The sequence below is a fragment of the Anguilla anguilla genome, chromosome 15 (genome assembly GCF_013347855.1).
Source record: "Anguilla anguilla isolate fAngAng1 chromosome 15, fAngAng1.pri, whole genome shotgun sequence".
NCBI classification, from domain to species: Eukaryota; Metazoa; Chordata; class Actinopteri; order Anguilliformes; family Anguillidae; genus Anguilla; species Anguilla anguilla.
The window spans coordinates 15570354-15589403 of NC_049215.1; the positions used below are offsets into that span (position 1 = coordinate 15570354).

Sequence of the window (19050 nt, forward strand, 5' to 3'; positions counted from 1 at the left end):
AAGGAAACTGCTGTTGACTTTCCCCACATCACAGCCAAGAAATCTCATTGCAAGTGACTACCATGCGCTTCCCTTTCTGAAAGACCTGCAGTCTAGTGTGTACCCCCTGCTTCAGCCTAAATGCTTGCTGAAATGTGTTACTCACACATTCTCCCATTACCCTTGGCTTTTGCTCTGATGCTTGCCAATGCAAGTGCAATGAGAGCAAAGTCTTTCATGTTGTGGCTTGCAATTGTTCTGACAGTCTATGTTTGTTCAAGCCACTACACAACAGTGGCATTTATTTGTTCATTCGTTTATTTGTTTAAATACTTATTTCAATGAAACGTTCATTTGTGCTCAAATAGTAGCCATAGACTGTTTATAGAATAACATTGTCCTTACACATTTGATATTGCTACAACATGGCTCAGTGCTATAGAATTGTCCTTTTGTTATATAGAGTTTGTAACACACAATGGCTGGTGAAACAGAAGGAGCATTTATACTCCAAAGCTGCGATCAGCAAGTGTGGCATGATCCGCCTTCTCAAATATCAGCTACCCAAGCCCACAAAGACAGCATTGAAGCAATGCAAAATCTCCACAAAACAGAATATTTTTCCCTTTAGTAACAGAGCTTAATATTTTCCTTGTATGCAGTTTTGAACCAATATTATTGTCTAATAAATTATAAAATATTTACAATGCATAGAGCTAAATGAGAGCTTTTCATGTGTGAAGAAAGTCCAACAATGACTATATGTGGATATAGCAAATTTTTTGCATGCCAATAAAGTCAAATATCTGCACAATGGCAAATAGTATGCATTCTGAAAATAGCATGGCAGCTTATTAACGTGGGCAGTTTTGAAGAGTTTTTTTTTTTGCTTTTTTGTTTGCAGGCCTCAAGTAGATTCCACTTGAAGACAGTACATATTTCAAAGCACACATCCTTATAGATCTTTGGGTTTGAGTGAAGATGCTCTGTCCCCTGTCATGAGGAGGGGGCATTTATAAACCTCTCCTGAAACAGTGTCCCTCTCTGGCCCTGATTAGGAAACAGGAGGCTACATTTCACAGGCATGGTATCGGCTGAAAGGTCTCTTGCTGGGAAAACAAAGTACTGTTCTGCCAATTCTCGTTGCTCGTTGGCACGCTTCAAAGGTTTGGCCGTAGCTCAGGTGAAAGGGAAGAGGTGAATCGGGGTGACTCGAACCCCATCCCGAGACAGTTCCCCTCAGAGCTGAAATTTGATGATGGGCTGAGACATGGTAGAGGAGGACTGTCCGAGCCAGAAGGGAGAGGTGACCGGGGTACCGGGAACATGATCTCATTCACAGTCACTGAAGAGGAGTGTACACAGAAAAAAACGTAATTCAACTATAACAAATTTAAGGGGAGCCACCACAGGTGAAAAGGATGATTTTGGCTGGATAGGTCGATTTTGAGATATGATAGTTAGCCTCTACACCTACAAAACAATGATCAGAAACAACTTTAAATAGTTCATTTTGATGTTTTTATATCAGCCATATCAAGCTTCGATGGCCATTTCCTCTAAATTACGTATGTACTGTATGCAAAACTTTTTTTTTCCCCCAACATAACTTGTAGATAGTTACCAAATTTCTAACACTTGGGAATCCTAAATTAATCAGTGTTTTGGCTGATTGTACCATAACCATGCATAATTTCTGGTATTTCTGAAATAAATGTGTCAAAATGGCTGGACAGAATCTGGAGAATTTGGGTGTAATCTCCTTGCGACAAAGCTGGCCAACGCTTTGCCTAATAGAATGAGTTTAGACACATCTGAGATAGGTATTACCTGCAACCCTCAACCATGCTTCTTACAAAATGGCCACATGTCTGCTCCTCACACACCTGCTTTTAAGACGTTTTAGTTGCAATCACCAGCAGGTGTGCAACTGCCCTCAATCAGTCACAGATTAAGACAAATTAATCAGCAGCTTAATTCAGGCAAATTACAACAATGCGTCCAACAACACACGTTTCCATATGAAAATCACATTTCGATCACAGAAATGCATAGTGAAGAGGCCTTCATCTTCATCCTGCTTTAGATCAGTGGTACTGGGGATCAGAGTGTAAAACTAGGCTGCGGAGCTGCAGTTGAAGGGGTTATGGAGGGCTAGACCATCCCTGTGGTTCACCTGCTTCCTGTTAAGGTACACAGAAAGTTAACAGGCGCAGCAAGTGTTCAGGTGCAGACGTCGTACTCCCAGGGACTCTGTGCACTTTTCTAAATGCGAAGCGCGATTTCGAAAGCCTGTTTATTTCGCCGCGCCTTTCCAAGCTTGAGCATTCGCCTTTAGACAGCAGAACATAATCAATGGTGTGATATTAATGTAAAAATCCTTTACGGTCTTTTGTTCTTTTCCCGTTTCCCTGATGAGCGGCTCAGACCTTTGGAGTCAAATAGCAGGATTTCCGCTTGATCCGTCTGCTGGACTGCAAATGATTTCCTCGATTCGAAAGGTCAGTTCAAGAAGGAATTTGCTTCACTTTTCTTTCTGTTTGATACAGAATATACTTGTAATATCAACAGAGCTGCGCTGCTGTGACACCACTGTAATGCGATACAGCTCTTGCGCCAGGCCCCGCGCAGGTCCAGTTACCCGGCCCTTGGCCCGCCAATGGGAGGTAACAGACACTGTCATCTGGGCGGAAGTCCCAAAGGTCATACGCGGGGGCACGATCTTTTCATTTATTCACCGGATGAGAAAATGAGAGGAATGCTCTGTTCCAGATGGCTCCCCACTGAAGCGCACCCTGTAAGGTGTTGGGTACAGAATAAGATTGTGAGCATTACGCAGGTGGGGGGGGGAATTTATCACGTGAGCAAGCTCCTGTTATAGAGAACAACCCCAGAGGATCCCTGCTTATTTCCCTGATTGCTTCTCGGGCTTATTAACAACGTCTTTATTAAATTCCACATAAAAGTGGCCATCGGTTCCCATTAGAAAAGTCTTTGTTTATCCATCAAACATTTAGAGAGAGACACTGTGGGGAGAAGAGCCTCTGTGCTCTCTCTATTAAAGACTGCTGGCATAAATCACATTAATTATAGACACGTTACAGTATCAGCCCTGTTGTAGAAGATGATATGATCAAGGCTCATCCACCCACCGTGACGATGAGATAATGAAAATATTAATTAGCAGTGTGATGGACTGGGGCAGGTTTTAACCCCCCCCCCCCCCAAACTCACTGACTGAGAACCTTTTGTTTTAATTGAGTAATAATTAGTCCCTTGCATTTGGCTAACACTGTTTTATTGGCTATCTATCCCGTAAACGCAAGGAGTGGACAGTTAAATATGTGCCAAAGGCCTTTTTTGAGAATATTTTCAAAACCCAAGACTGAACATTAAACAGTAGCACTTATATAACGAGGTTTTGAATTCATGTACATATGATTCCGTTATCTATTTGTGGCTATTGTCTTATCTTGTCCATACTCATGTTTCCATACATGAAGTGTGTGCATGTGTATGTGTGTGTTTGTCTGTCTGTCTGGATGTATGTGCAAACTCTGTTTAATAGGAGGGTAGCTGAAGTAAATTTCAACATGAATGTGGAGATCTTAACACCAGACTAACATATGAAATAATAAAGTTTGTGAATGCTACCATAAGTATTCTGGATAGTCTACACTAAGGGGTCAGAGGAGGTATACGTCTATATTTATATTGTTATACGTACAATGTTTTCAGCATACGTAAAACTAAATTATGTATCAAATAAATTATGTAATACTCCAGATCCATTACTCAAAGGTCAGCATCAGGCACCATAGTGGATAGATTGAATATGCACCAATTTGCATGGATGACTCGTGACATCATCAAGATGATGCAGTTTAACCTATTTTCCCTGATGAAATTAAAAAGGCACGAGATTCACACTCTCCACACAAGCCCATTTATATTCAGTTAATATCAGATTTGCCTTATCGATCTCCTCTGTCTATGTTTTCCCTCTGAATTATTCAGTGGTGCATTTTTTTCACCATTTTTGTCAATAAAGGCAGAGAATTCTGACTATAATCAATTGAGTCCTATGTTAGGGTTACAGGTCTCTCCATCCTCTGTGTATGTGTGTGTGTGTGTGTGTGCGTGTGCGTGTGCGTGTTTGTCTGCATGTGTGCAATGATGGGGCTATAAATGCAAGAGGATAATATAAGACAGTAGTCAATCATCACAATCAAATTAGTTGACAGTACAGGTGCAGAATCATAAAGGACACACGGTAGATCTGAATTCAATCAACATTTGTACTTAAATTGGCTTTCATTTAAATACAAGTTCACATATTTTCACTGCAAACAAAGTGATTAGAATTTTGTTTTTAAATGCGGTCTTAATTCAACTACACCGTTTTCGTATTTTTCTAGGGTATCATTCTGTTCATTTATATTTTGCAACCACCAAAAAGCAAAAAGACATTACAATAAAAAAAATGGAACTTCCTTAAACTTTCTAGAACTCGAATGTAAAAAAAGTGAATCGTGTTAGTTTAGATCCCTTCCTTAAACTTTTTTATACTCTCCAATATGAACGTGTTTGGTGAAAGGTTGAGGAAAGAATCTAACTTTAATACATGACTTGTTATGGCTGTAGCGAAAGCAGTCACAACACATTTCCCTGTCACTCTGGGACAGAGATATCAATGTAAGGAAAGGTTGATGGGGTGGAGAGTTAGATCAATCAGAAACAGATTTCGTAGCGAGTGACCCATACCTGACTCGCTGAGGAAAGATTTGTAAAGGAATCATTATTAATTTCCAGTTGTCTGGGAAATATTGATTGTATATGTGATGGAAACTATTACGAAGGGGTGGAAATAGTGAGCTTATCAGGAGCAGTATACAAAAAAATACCATTCTTACAAATTAGCCCAGTGGAGACTAGAGGAAAACATGCAGTGCATGGAACAATACCCGACAATATCAGATGAAGCAAGAGTGACAGCTGTTGTTTTTGTTTCTGTTGTTGTGATATTTGCTTTCCTGTGCAACACCTCATTGTTTAGCTTGTGGTTGTTCCCGCAATTAACGAGTCCTTTGTATGTTGACGTTTTAAAGACATCCAAAATGAACAGCAGGAATACCCTCGTACATGAAATATAACATTTATGTGCATATGTCTGTCTTACAGAGGACCCCAACATGGTTGTGTATCTCAGGAACACTGACCAATGTCTGCCAATTGTAAAATATCCCTGTAATGGCAATGTAATACTGGTATCACTTTTAGATTCTATCACTTTTTTGTATCGTGTTTCAATAATAAAATGCATCTAACTACACAGGTGTTATTTATTTAAATAAGTGCATTTTTTTCTGGTTGGACAGCTAGCTAATTGGAAACTCCATATTGTTAAGACTGTAGCTGTCATCAATGTTATTTTTCAATGTTCACTGTTCACAGTGAATTTTATAATTGTATGAAACGTGATGAATGAGTTATTTCAGTGTTTCCTGAATTACACACGTGCCCCACTCGGGTCCGGCAATGGCAGGACTCTCTGCTAAATGACAATCTCCTGAATGATGTGTGACTGGGTGATAAACACCAGGGACTCTAATCAAGTCATCCCAAGTCAATAAGAGATTTCCTCTAAGGGTGCCTGCTTTTAATGGATAATGATGCATGTGACACATGCCAAAAATAATAATAATAATAATAATAATAATAATAATAATAATTAAATAAATTCTACACATTGAACGCGTGAGTCATTCAAAGGTAAGGTCAAACCAGAGTATCACATCAGTAGGCGCCACACATAAACATGATTTTCCTTTTCACTTCAACAAAATGTTCCACGGGGAAAGTTGTGCCACTTTCGAACAGTGGACCAGGTGCTATCGCAAGCCAACAATCTCAGTTTGTTAGCTGTCGAACCAGACAGCCTTTATAGAATGATCTATCTGTGGAGTCTTTATTGCTGTTCATGTTGTTATTTCACAAGACAAATATATGGGTGATTTTAAGCATGGCTCATAAACCATTATCTGTGTTTAACGAGGTCACTGATTTCCACAGAGCACCTCTGAGCAAAATGGGTAAGTACCAGCATAAAATCTGTCCAGGAAACTAAGGGTGGCAGTGCACTCACTGTGACACTTTAACTGGGAGAAGGGCACAAGCATTGTCTTTCTTCTATTTCTCTTAAACCGGGGAAAAGATTGTGTTGTAAAGAGGAAAAAAAAGTAAAGAAAAAAGAGTATCTCAGCTTTAATAACATTACATTTTATTTTCTTCCTCAAAGTTAAGTGGAAAGAAGTGGTACAGTAATAAATTAATCGAGAGGGCCACCCCCCTCCCGCTCGGTTCATCTTGTTTTCTGAAAATGATTGTCCCTGTTGTAGTGGCTGCCCCCCCTCTTCACAAAGAAAAGCCAGCAAAGTGAAAGACTGCTGATATTTCTTTTTGAAATGTTGATTCAGTTTAATTATGAAAGCCACAGAGGTATTATCCTGCCGCCTGCATCACCCTCTGTACAATGATTAAACATTCATTTAATGTTCAAAAAGAAGTCACATGCTCACAAAAGCATTCCAATAGCCTCATTAGTGCAGTTTCCATTTATAGGCAAGCCGCAGAGCTCCACGTGCGCGAGGAGTTCATTATCTGCAATTTCATACAAAATTATTGTCTGCTGGTACAGTAATGGGGCAGTAATTGTGTTACTGTTCCTTTATTCCGTGTAGCAATAAACAAGAACATCCCCCATGTGTCGGCAACGCAGTGAGAACATGATTGTTTTTACTTTTCATTAATTTTCTCTTATAAGTCTTGTCCATTTCGCTTTCTTGTCAGTTGCGTCTTTTCGTAATCAGCTGCAAAAAGGCGAGTGGCTGTCCCGCAATGGTTCTTCCAGAAGGCCCCCCAATACAAAACAGCCTCCCGCATTCAGATAGCAGGACTGATAATGTGAAAATACCAGTTTTTTTGCAAAACCAATTTCCCCTAAGCATTAAGTAACAAATCTAACCAAGTCCTGTTTCATTCGGTCATTAGTCATTTTAGAAACAGCCAAACTAGGGAGGATGTTAGGCATTGAATGCAACACTTGCAGTTAAAAGTGTTACTCTAAGTTAAGGACAAAGCATGATGGTAGTTTGCTATTGAATTCCAACACCCCCTCCTTGCAGACTTATGGCTGCAGTGCATGCACTTTTGGGCTTTATGAACCAATCAAGGGCCTGGCATTCTAATTTAGTCGCCGCTGATGGAGGAACCCGCATTATCATTTCTCCCCTCTCCTCTCCACCTCTTCTTGGCAAAAGCGTGCCAGGAGCTCTGCAAATGAGTTGAACTAACCTTTCTGACCAGCGTCTTTCCTGTCTTCTCTGTACCCTCATAAAATATTTAATGCTTCTCTTGAATGACCAGCTCGCTTATCCTCGCAATCTTTTTTTTTTCCTCACCCCTCCCCGCAAAGATTCCCCCGATGATGACAGGGGAACGTTAGACCCATTATGCTAAGGTGTGGCGCTGAGCCTACTGTGACCCCCGTCGCACGCCAAGGCTTCTCAGAGCATCGCGTTGGTCTTAATTCAAATTTGCCACTCCCAATCTGGGGCTGCAGCTCTGTTTAATCAACAGTGATAAATATTTCATGGCCCGGGAAGCCATGGATTCGCAGCACACTTTCCCCCCTTATTTTAAAGATTTACATGTTGAGCAATTTATTATAAATCACGGACGGACGGCCGGTGGACCCAGCCCAGCAAAGCCCGGCAATGAACAGGATTCCGATATAAAACCGTGTAAATAATCACAAAATCATTGTATGAGTTGAATAATTCAACGGAATCTTACAAACCATTGTGTCTAAGCCATTAACTGGAGATTTACGGTAATTATGTTTTCATTTACATGTGCTGGGCACGTCACAGTCACCATGCTTTAAAAGTATTTTCACATATGAAAATATAAATGAAATATTTAATGTAGGTTTGCACAGATACATATGTCCAGTCTAACTCTTTAATTTGGGGCTGTTTATGTAAATTGAACTATTTATTGTATAACGGAAGATGGAGACTTCAGTTGCGTTGTTCAGTTCTACACTTGTGAGCAGGCAAAAAGGTCAGAAAGGTATAGCACCTTAAAAGGCCTTCTGTGCTCAGAGATGATTGTATTATAAAATATTAAGAGTTTATTACTGACCCAAAAAGACATTATGCCACAGAAAAGCTGCATCAGCCCTATATCATTCATATACTGTAGTTCATGGGTTAGCTTATTACACGACAATGAAGTCAAGAGTGTTGAGGTGGTGCATTTAAAAACTAAAAATCAAAATCAACTCAAAGCTAAAGTGATGTTGGCACGGCAAGGACATAGTTAACAGTTCTCAACATGTTTATTTACAGTCTATAATGAGATATTGACATAGAGTCAGGCTCAGCAGCCCACAAGAACAAGATTCTCATGACAGCATGTTTCTTAAATTGCTCTCCTACCACCAATCAAACATCTTTGCTTACCAGAGAGAATCTTTTACTTATTTATTTATTCATTTATTCTCAGGTGTGGTGCTTGGATTATGGAATATTTGGAAAGTAACTAACAATCTGTCAAAGGAGGAGAAAAAACCATGTAAGCCTGTAATGCTTGTCTTTTGAAAAGTAAAACAGTCTTCTTGTTTCCTTTACTGACTCCACCCTGCTCTTCAAGTATAATGTAAATAAACACTTATTAACAAGCGAAATTGTTAAAATGAAAACTTTTACTTTGATTACTTATGATTGAGATACCCAACCAGACCATACAATGCATATTTTGTGTTGGCGTGTATCAATGAAAGAGAGAGAGAGAGAGAGAGAGAGAGAGAGCCTGATGCAAGTGTTGCTGTATGTGTTACAAGACAAAACAATGATTTCTGGAGGCTTTATATGACGGTAATAATGATGGACAAATGTGTTCAATATGAGGTCAATAGTGCAAAGCCTCTAGCAGGCATACAGCTGAGACGTGAAAAGAGAAAGCGTGACGTAGAGAAACGCGTGGTTCGTTATATGAATGTGATGTGATCACACACGCACCCACCCACACACACACACACACACACAGACATTGGCTTATTTTCATTAAACGCGAGTTTCGTTCTTTTATTTTATATTCAGTAAAATACTAATATTAAAACCCAGTATTGTTGTTTGTTAATGTGGCCACGACTGAATACTTTCACCTATGTATTGCCCGCGTGTCTCTAGGCACCGAGCGGGTCCGACTTTCATTTCGCACTTTCAAAGGCGTCGCAGTCAATGTGACAAGGGGTCAAGTACGGCTGCTCAAATATTTTTCTTCCTAAATGACGGATTTATTAGATAAATAAGTTGTTCGTCTGATTCTGAACCCCCAGCGATTGAATTTCCCCGATGTGTCAACATCGTCGCCAGCCATACCACAGCCAAAGAATCAGCGAGTGCTGGCTTAGACTACTGAGCAAATACAAGTTGTAAATGAATACAGATTTCTGAGGTCTACACCCCTACCCCCCATTTGACATTTCTATTCGGGGGCAGGCGCGGTGGTCATTGTTATAACCAATATTACAGTCCTGGCAGCTGTTTCAAATCGACTAGAGCGCGTGATTCGGTCGTTCTGTCCATCCAAACGGGGTACTGTGCTTAAATGTTCAACAAAAATGTTGAATGCACTAGGCCTATTTGTTACATTGATATCGGAATACACTGAAAAATAAAGAACTATACATGACAAACTACATAGCTACTTAGCTAACTACTGTAACATGTGTATGTGCCGTCAATTTCACGATTTGTAATTTCTATTTGCATCATATTGGTAAGGGGTATTTTTTATAGGCCTAATCATCCGGTGGTGTGCAATTAGGTAATATATTTTTATTAATTTATTTCAGGGTAATTTTTGGTATGCTGTGAAATAGTCTAAAACTCGTGAAAGAAATTATTTTGTATATACACGCTGGAAAACCTGTTCGGTATGGTTTTTTTTTTTTTTTTTTTTTTTTTTTTTTGTATGAACATCTCTGCTGAGAAAGTCGTTCCAAATGCTTTCTCGACGCTCGCCTATAGCTGAATTGAGTTGTTAATAAACCTAATCGTCGCATCTTGGTTAACTAGGCGTCCGAATGATTATTGTTCTGCCGCGCGAGACGTTATAGCGGCCTTGTCATCCCCTCTGCCTTGAATCCAATTTCACTTTATTTACATCCATTTGCTAGTTTAATTACTTTGCCGATTAACAGCCTAAAGGAATTAAATTATGAGACCTTGGGCACCTCAAGCCACAGAGGCTGTCCATACTACTTGGAGAAAATGACTTTTTTTCTGGTTGGAGCGGGAGAATGAAAACGATTCCTTTATTGCAATTTGTCCCTCCGTGTCCAGCAGTTTAGTTTTGTCCATGCTTTGAGGATTGCGAGGAATTTTCAAAACAGGCTATTTTTTTTTATTTTTTTTTTATTTTGAAAGCTAATAGGTTTTCATGGCCCATATGGCCCTTATTTTAGCCCATGTGTATTTTATGACAGGATTCTCTCATTTTGTGCAGTCTCTCTCTCTCTCTCTCCCTCTCTCTCTCTCTCCCTCTCTCTCTGTTTTTCTCTCTCACTCTACCATTATTACGCGACCATTATAAACTGGTTTGGCTTTCACTGTCTTGGATATACCTGCCTCGTGAGGAAAACAAAACAGCTGTCGCGCGTTTGAAATCAAAAGCTCCTTCAAATCGTTGTCTTTCCTCGTGGGCTAAATTCGTCCCCTCACATCAGCTTGTGCGTTCTTCTTCGTCATCTTTGTTCGCGGAAGACTACAACAGGCAGAAGCCTGCATCTCACATTACACGGCAGAAAGTCTGAAGAAGAGTGCGCATAATCTGGAGGTCTCTGTTGATCATAAAAGATTAAGATGAGCGAATCCCGTAGTTGCCTTATCCTTCACTAGTTTCGACGCTCCCTTAAAAATAGAGAGAAAGAAAATTATATTTAGCAAAAAAAATTGTTGGTTGAACTTATGGTGTGGGATATTGTGGAGTTCTGCTGATGAAATCTTTCTTGATTAATAGATCCATGCGGCAAACAGCCTGACATATGGTGTGCGAAGCAGCGGGGAATGGTACCTAAGGCATCCCCTACGGCCATTAACATATTAGAAGCTTTTGTGCAGTCAGACAGTCGGACTTCATCTTGAGGCCTCGGCTCAGAAAGACAGCACCCCAGAGCTGTTTGATATAGGCTTTCAATAATGCATTACTCTTCAATTTGCAAGGGAGCTGTTCGTGGTGCTGAAATATTGCTGTATCGTGGAGCCTGCTTGAAGTGTGTTGCAAAGTATATACCATCAAGGGTTTTTAAAGCAGGTTTTCAAGGGAATATATATATATATATATATATATATATATATATATATATATATATATATATATATATATATATATATATATATATATATATATACTTAACTACAACGTAGTTAAGAAAACCTAAACTAGCAGATAAAGTTGGAATTGGATAAATAAATACAATTTATTTTTCAATATTTTTGTTTATTTTTTATTGGGCCTACCGTGACAATAACAATGTGATCGGTTTTTCCAAATCGTATGTGGAAAAATTTTATTTATTTCAAAATATGCTTGACTAGAAATATTTCCGGCTGAAAAAAAAATGATAGAAACGAACATTAAGCAGTAGGAAATATAGCATTCACCGCTGACCTCGTTTACTTTGCTAAATATGAAATAGCAACAGTGTTATAGCCTACTGCATTCTGCCATAACGATTAATTCATAAATGCATTTGTATTTAAAGCACAGTCATAAAATTGGTTTGATACTTCTTTCTCCAACCAGAAAGCCTTACAAATAATCGTGACATGACTATTAAGCCACATGTATTGACTCTATAAGTGTGCGTCTTATGAAAGACTCTTCCTTAATACATATGTGAGCTTGATGCTCCAGTTTTCCGATATGCTAAGGTTTCTACTTTGCTGAACCAAATGATAATTTATCGGAATTCTAAATTAAGATCAATGAAAAAAAGGCTGACTGCAGCCGGTTTGCATAAAGAAGGAACATCTTCAAATCCTTCGTCTCTTTGATATTGCAATGCTTTATCACAAATAAAATAAACGTCCTATACTCACATTCCAATCCTTCTTTCTCCGTAGCCAAAAGCCAAACAAAAGCAATAAATGCGTAGCTTTACTCCGGTCTACAGCTGCGGCCACTTTCATCAGCCGACTCTCACAAAACCCCGTTAGCTGTCTGAAAATATTGCATTTTATATCAGCAAAGGCCGATTAATATTGCATCACCTGCGTTTAGCATTTCATTTTAAACGCAGGAAAAGTGAACCTTATCGAAATACTTATACCAATATCTTTTTGGAAGATTTTTTTTTTTTTTTTTTTTTTTTTGGAAAATGCAGGGGTCATTGGTCAGTTTAAATAAACAAACCTGAAGTTTAAATGTTCTCTCTATTTCTTTGGTATCTGATATGTGAGGGAGTCGTGAAAATAGCGGTTTTGAATTATTTTGACACTGTTTGGAGACTTCCCGCGCCTCAGACTTCATTAAATGTTCATTGTCATTTCGTGGAGATAACCTATAAGAAACGGCTTTGAATGTGACTCTGGTAGCAGTTCTTTGGTTTGTGTGAAATGGAGTGAAGAAGCTTGCTGTTTTATGTTGTCGGCTTTTGTGTTCCTCAGACTCCACACCGTACACCAGAGGAAAAGCTGAAATCAGGAAATAATTAACGCATATCTTTATCAAATTTTAGAAATTAAAACATCATCATTATTATTATTATTATTATTCTTATTATCATTATTATTGTTGTTATTATTATCACTATTATTATTATTGAATTTACGAAGTAAAGTTATGTTACGCAATGGTTTCATACTAAACACATTGATGAAACTATCGTTTTAGCATTATCCAAAAGCACAATGAATCAATAATTAATTTAGCATATTCATGTTTGTACAAAAAAGGCCTACGTGTACTTGAAAAAACCCTTTCCATTAGGAAATGGAACAATAATTATTTAAGTTTTTAATTAGTGTCTTGTTGTAATCGGTTTATTAATTTACCAAATCTCAGTTCATTAATTATTGAAGACTCTTATTGTGAGCATTTCTATTTAATTTACAAGTATGTCATACTATATTTGTTCTTAATTAAAAAAATGAATTAAATAACATGATGCATGTTACTACCATTAAACTTTACTGTGTTAGTGCCAAACAAATGATACTGTTGCTGTTGGTATTATTCTTGTTATTAGTAATTATGTAATTTGTTGATAGCCTATATTTCTGTATCTATAATTACCTTTCCTGGGGGGAGTCCAGTTATTGCTCTTAAATTTAATAATGCTTTCGTACTTTTTATGCAGTGGAATATTCGCCGGTGTAAGAGCTGAACAAAATTTCACGCACTTAATATCAGAAGCGAAGATGAAATGGTGTCATGGCGGAGCATCTGTATTATTCTTTTTTATGTCTACTTCTAGTAGTGGGGGAATAGTATAATTATAGCATAATAATGGCAATAACTAGAGTAGTTATTGTGTAGCGTCAGCTAGCTTCAGTATCATTGAGTTAAATTACTTATGTACTTATCATTATTATTATTATTATTAGTAGTAGTAGTAGTATTAGTATTAGTGCAACCATAGATACAATGGCCTGATAACAACTTTTCGTCTTTTTTTGAAACATACCTATTAAAGAGCGATGTGCTGAACGCTGGATATAAATCCCGCCAATAATGACGCATCAAACTATTTTTTTTATTTATTAACAAGGCTAGAAGTCCTTCAAAAAAGCACCACTGTTAAAGAGAAAAATATGAAATAGGTATTAATAACACTGTATTTAGGAAGGAGCATGGGACAGACTCTGCCTATAAATATAAATGCCTAAAATGATGTATCAGTAAAAACATTCACACGTCTGAAAACTAAAGCTTTACCTTACATTTTTGCAATAGAACTTATTTGCTTTGGGGTGTAAATAATGTGTCACTGTAACTGTAATGTGTCAGAATGCATTGGACTGAATCAGTAGGTGGCATCATTCTCGTTACTAACGAATATGTACGTAATTTAATCAGAATTCTCAGACCAAGCTGATGACAGTGCAGCCTACGCTTTGTTTTCTATATTAGTCAAGTATTCAGAACGTATGCACTGCCTGTAAAAAATGGCATTTAAGAGTTAAAATACGGACCCAGATTAAATGCTATATACTTCAATACTACTACTACTATTACTAGTACTATTATTATCATTATTATTATTATTATTATTATTATTATTATTAGTAGTAGTAGTAGTAGTAGTAGTAGTAGTAGTAGTAGTAGTAGTAGTAATAATAATAATAAATTGATAGATAGATATATATAATATTTGTTAAGCACCACGGGTAACTTATTATTATTATTACTATTATTGCTGTTGTTGTTGTTTTGTTGTTGTATGTCCAGATATTGTTACTGCTATCACCGTCATTATCTTATTATAACTGGCCACAATGTATAGTAGCCTAAATAACCATAAAAAATTGACATATTTACATTTCACTCAAAAAAAAAAAAAAAAAAAAAAAAAAAAAAAAAACATGAATGGCTTTATTTTTGTCTCGTTTATTTGCAAGATTGTTGGGACACATCTCCCTGTTCTTGGGTTTGGCTTACAGACATAATTCAGTATAAACAAATAAAACAAACATAATAAACAATAAATAAATAAATAAGTTAGTAAATAAATAAATAAATAAATAAATAATGACAACAACAAAGAAAGAAGCTCAGCGGACAGCCAGTGGGACAGAGATGAAACAGCTTCATGATGCACACGTGACTGGAGTTTGTAAACATACTTGTGCACAAAATAAAATTACTCACACGACTTTTTTTTTTTCTTTTTCTTTTCTTTTTTTACAATTAACACGACAAACAACGTTGTGTTTTTATGTGAAAACAGGCAGTAAACTGTGAGTTACACCATCCACAAAGGTCTACCAGTAGATACTCTACGTAGTGCTGATATATTTTTAATGCATAGAATGTTTGCACTGCAAACCGTAGTATACAAAAGAAAGAAAATATCATTTAGTCCGAATTCGTTTTTCTTTTTTTTCTCTTTTGTTTGTTAGTATGTATACCATCTGAATCATGCGAGCTTAAATTCTAACATTAATACATTTTCACTGGTAAAGCCAATACCTTAAATAAAATATTTCGATTTTGAAAACTTAGAATTCAACTTCTGAGCTCTGAGCAAGTGTCATTTGTATATATACAAAAACCATTTCAACCATATCTAATCAAAGTAATCTAAATGACTGTAGGTTTTAGTGCAAATTCAAAATTAAAATCTGTGGCGACAACTAACTTTATGTCACACTAATACGGTACTTTCCTGTCTTTCTGTATTAAAATCATGCAGACCTTTGGAACACTGGGCTACGAATAAAACATTCGTGTACAACTTAGCTGGGATCAGCAGCTGACAAATCTCTAAAATGTTAGAAACACAGCAGTGACCACAATTCAAAATAGACAAACACCCTCAAGAGAATTATAAACAATGAGGTAACCCTTGGTTGGCTATTGTTACTTGAAATAAATATGGTTAAAAACAACATCGCTAAGAGCATCCTCAACTTGAACCACATTATGCAATGTGTTTCAAAAAGGAAATATTGGGGACATATTTTGTAAACTAACCAACAGAGAAAAACGATAATCTGGATTACCTGTTATTTGCATACTTACATTCACCAATAACGTGAAAATAAATTAATGAGAGAAATATGAAGCTTCATGAAACCAGTTATTTCATCGCCACCACACCGTTTTTTAAAAAGCCTTCAGTAAAAGAAGAAGACTAAAACGATGATTTGTGTGTCTTCCTTGGTCCCTAAATGCAGTCAAACAAAAGTAGCTACTATTTCGGTCAATTAATGCGCCGCAGAAAACTTCAACCGCTTTTGTTTTTGTCTTTGGTTGCAGAACCATACTCGCACCACGTTCTTTTTGAGGTCCAGTTTTTCTGCAATAGCTGCTATCTTCTCTGAAGATGGTCGGGGCTGAACAGCAAAGTAGGCTTCCAAAGATCTTTTTTCTGGAGCCGCTATGGACGTCCGCTTGCGTTTTTTTTCTCCCCCGTTAAAAATGTCCGGTTTGCTCATCTTTTCTCTCTGAGCCCCCTCGGCCTCTTCTAGCCACGCTTGAAGTATGGGTTTTAGCGCAATCATGTTATTGTGTGACAGAGTCAACGACTCAAACCGACAAATGGTACTTTGACTAAGGGAGCCAACACCGGGGATTTTCAGATTCGCAAGCGCACCCCCCACGTCCGCTTGGGTGACGCCAAGCTTGATTCGCCTCTGCTTGAACCGCTCCGCGAAAGCCTCCAGTTCTCGTGGATCTGTGTCCGAATCGTTGATGGAGGGGAGTCCGTTATTCGTGAGTCCAGAAGCGCTCTGTGCTCCGCCATGGTGGCCGGGCAAAAGCCCATGGTGAGTGAGGGGTGAATTCATGTTCATAGCAGCCTGGTGGGAGAGGTGGCTTAAGCCGTGCATGTGTGAATGCGGGTGTGCAGAAGTAGAAATCAAGCCCCCTCCACCGCCTCCTCCGCCGCCTCCGACACCGTCGTGCCCGCCGGTCATGAGACTCAGCGAAGGCGAACTGATGTGGTCCATGAGGTCCGGAGGTTCCAGGTTTTGGTGGTGGTGGTGGTGGTGGTGATGGTGGTGGTGGGCAAGTGGCACGGTGGAGGTCGAGGAGCATGGCACGGGCACGCTGTTCATCGTGTGGTACGTCGCGTCGGGCTTGAATGGATGGGTCTTGCCCTGGGACACTGCGATGTCCACGGCCGCGAGAGCCTCAGCACGCGCCAGTAGAGTCTCATCCAGGCTGGCGAAGATGTTGCTCTGCAACTGTGTTCAGAGAGAAGAAGCGGAACGGGGGAGGAATAAACAGAGGAATAAATGGATATGTTACTTTCAGCAGGGGAATACTGTCAAGGCATAACACATAGGAGAAGACTCCTTTTTAGAAACTCAAGTCATAAAAATTAATACAAAAAAGGGGTGAAGTTGGAGCCTTCTGTGAATACGCTTTCAAAAAAGATCACAGGCACTCCGATGATTGCCGAGGAGTACATGAAAAAAACATTAAGCGCGACTTGTCAGAGCGTGCCTTCCAGCTCTTCTGCACTAGCATACACACAAGCATGCGGCTCTGCTATAGAAATTGACGCAAAGATAAGTTCACTTCATTTACCTGTGGAGTCTGTAGGCAGGCTCTTCGTATTGCCTCGGAGCTGGAATGCAGGGTGGTGTACTTGTGCTCAGGTAAGGTCGGATGCATGGCAAAATGGGGTTGTTTGCTGTTCATGGACATCATTTTTGCGGCTTCTTGAAATAATTAAAGTGCACCAGATGAAGGGACAGAGCGAGAGAGATGGACAAAAATTGCGGTCCTGGTTTGTCCAGTAATGATGCAATAGCTTGTAGCGGTTGAGTGCAGCTTTGAGTCTGAAGATCATACGGTGCTGGCTGTAGACTCTCAGTCGCGCTTATCCGTCTGCCGTTTCCTACTACTGGGATGAGAGGAGCGCTTACACCTGAGCCCCTCAGATCTCGTCAAGCGAGCGCGGCTTCTCTCGCGAGACATTGAACTGTAGGGTCTGACAGATAACAGGCTATTCAAGCCCCGGCCGCCTCTTGCCTATTCATCACGTACTGGAGCACGAGGTTCTCATTGAGAGAACTGACGCTATCAACAATGCGAGGGTTGAACACCTGTGGATCCCACTGCAGGCGTGCCGTTTTTCGGGAATTCTTCTTTTTATTGTCAGTGAATTTTATTTGTTAATTTTGTTAATTTCTAGACTTTGTAAGCATTTGCATTTTGTATTTGTGGCATAGGCTATACACTGTTTTTCCTAAATCTGTTAACACTCACGCAACACTGAAACAACATAAGGCACCAGTGCAAATTCCTGATTGTGTCCATGTAGGGTAACGAACTATTCAAATGTACAATATGGATAGAGCAAATGAATGAATAAAGAAAGAAAGAAAGAAATATTTTTTTGAATCTCCAGATGGCTTAGAAAGCCGATAATAAATCACGCTACTACTACAACTACTACTACCATTAGTATGAACAACAACAACAACAACAATAATAACAAATTAATAAATAACTAAATACATTTGAAACAAATTAATGGTCCTACTTCAGCTGATGCTACACAATAACTACACTAAGATCTTAAAAAGAATACCCTACAACACAGATTACTGAAATTACAGAACAGGGTAGACTACTTAGAATTACGAATAGTTCAAATCAATTCAGAAATGTGCTGAATGAACAATGTCTACCGGGACACTCTAATATTTTAAAATGGCCGATATCAAACAACGACAAATGAAAGTGCATGTCAATGCACAGCAACGGTTTTTAAATGTATTCCAATTCAATGTCATAAGAGACTATGCAGTCTTAATATCCGCTGACAGTTAAGTATGTCAACGTTGCCTTCTAATGTATGCGTTTTTATTAGTTTCATTTCACATACTGTGCCTGGACATAAAATATTTCCCCAATTACTCTACTGACCTTTCAAAAAATGTAACCTCTTCTAGTAGCCTATACCAATTCGAATAAAGTCACATAACGTCACATTAAACGCTGAGCAAGAACACATATCTCGGGGATGCAATCGCATTGATTGAAAAAAAAAAAAAAAACGTAGTTAGTTAACAGATCTGCAGTTATATTTTAACATGAGTGCACACTTACATAAATGTGAAACTATGCAGATGTGTATATCACCTTCAGAAATGTATCATACAAGTTTTTCAATTACTAAATATTATACTATTACAACATATTTTAATATCAGTGCACAGGAACACATATTTTCTCAGAAAACTCAAATATATTCTTACACTTGTTGCTAAAAGTTGTGGGAAGAAGCTCACTCAGTTTCGACAAACATCGAATGTTGACGGAATC

The 19050-nt window shown here is 38.5% G+C and overlaps 1 protein-coding gene across 1 annotated transcript; it reads right to left on the minus strand.

The window, feature by feature from the left end:
- Window positions 1-14642: 14642 nt before the first annotated feature.
- pou4f1 (POU class 4 homeobox 1) lies at window positions 14643-18768 on the minus strand. The gene is made up of 2 exons (XM_035394753.1): window positions 17305-18768; window positions 14643-16958 (listed from the first exon to the last, which is right to left on the minus strand). Exons 1-2 carry the CDS (start codon window positions 17425-17427, stop codon window positions 15978-15980), a joined length of 1104 nt encoding a protein of 367 aa, XP_035250644.1. The 5' UTR covers window positions 17428-18768; the 3' UTR covers window positions 14643-15977.
- Between the last annotated feature and the right edge of the window lie 282 nt (window positions 18769-19050).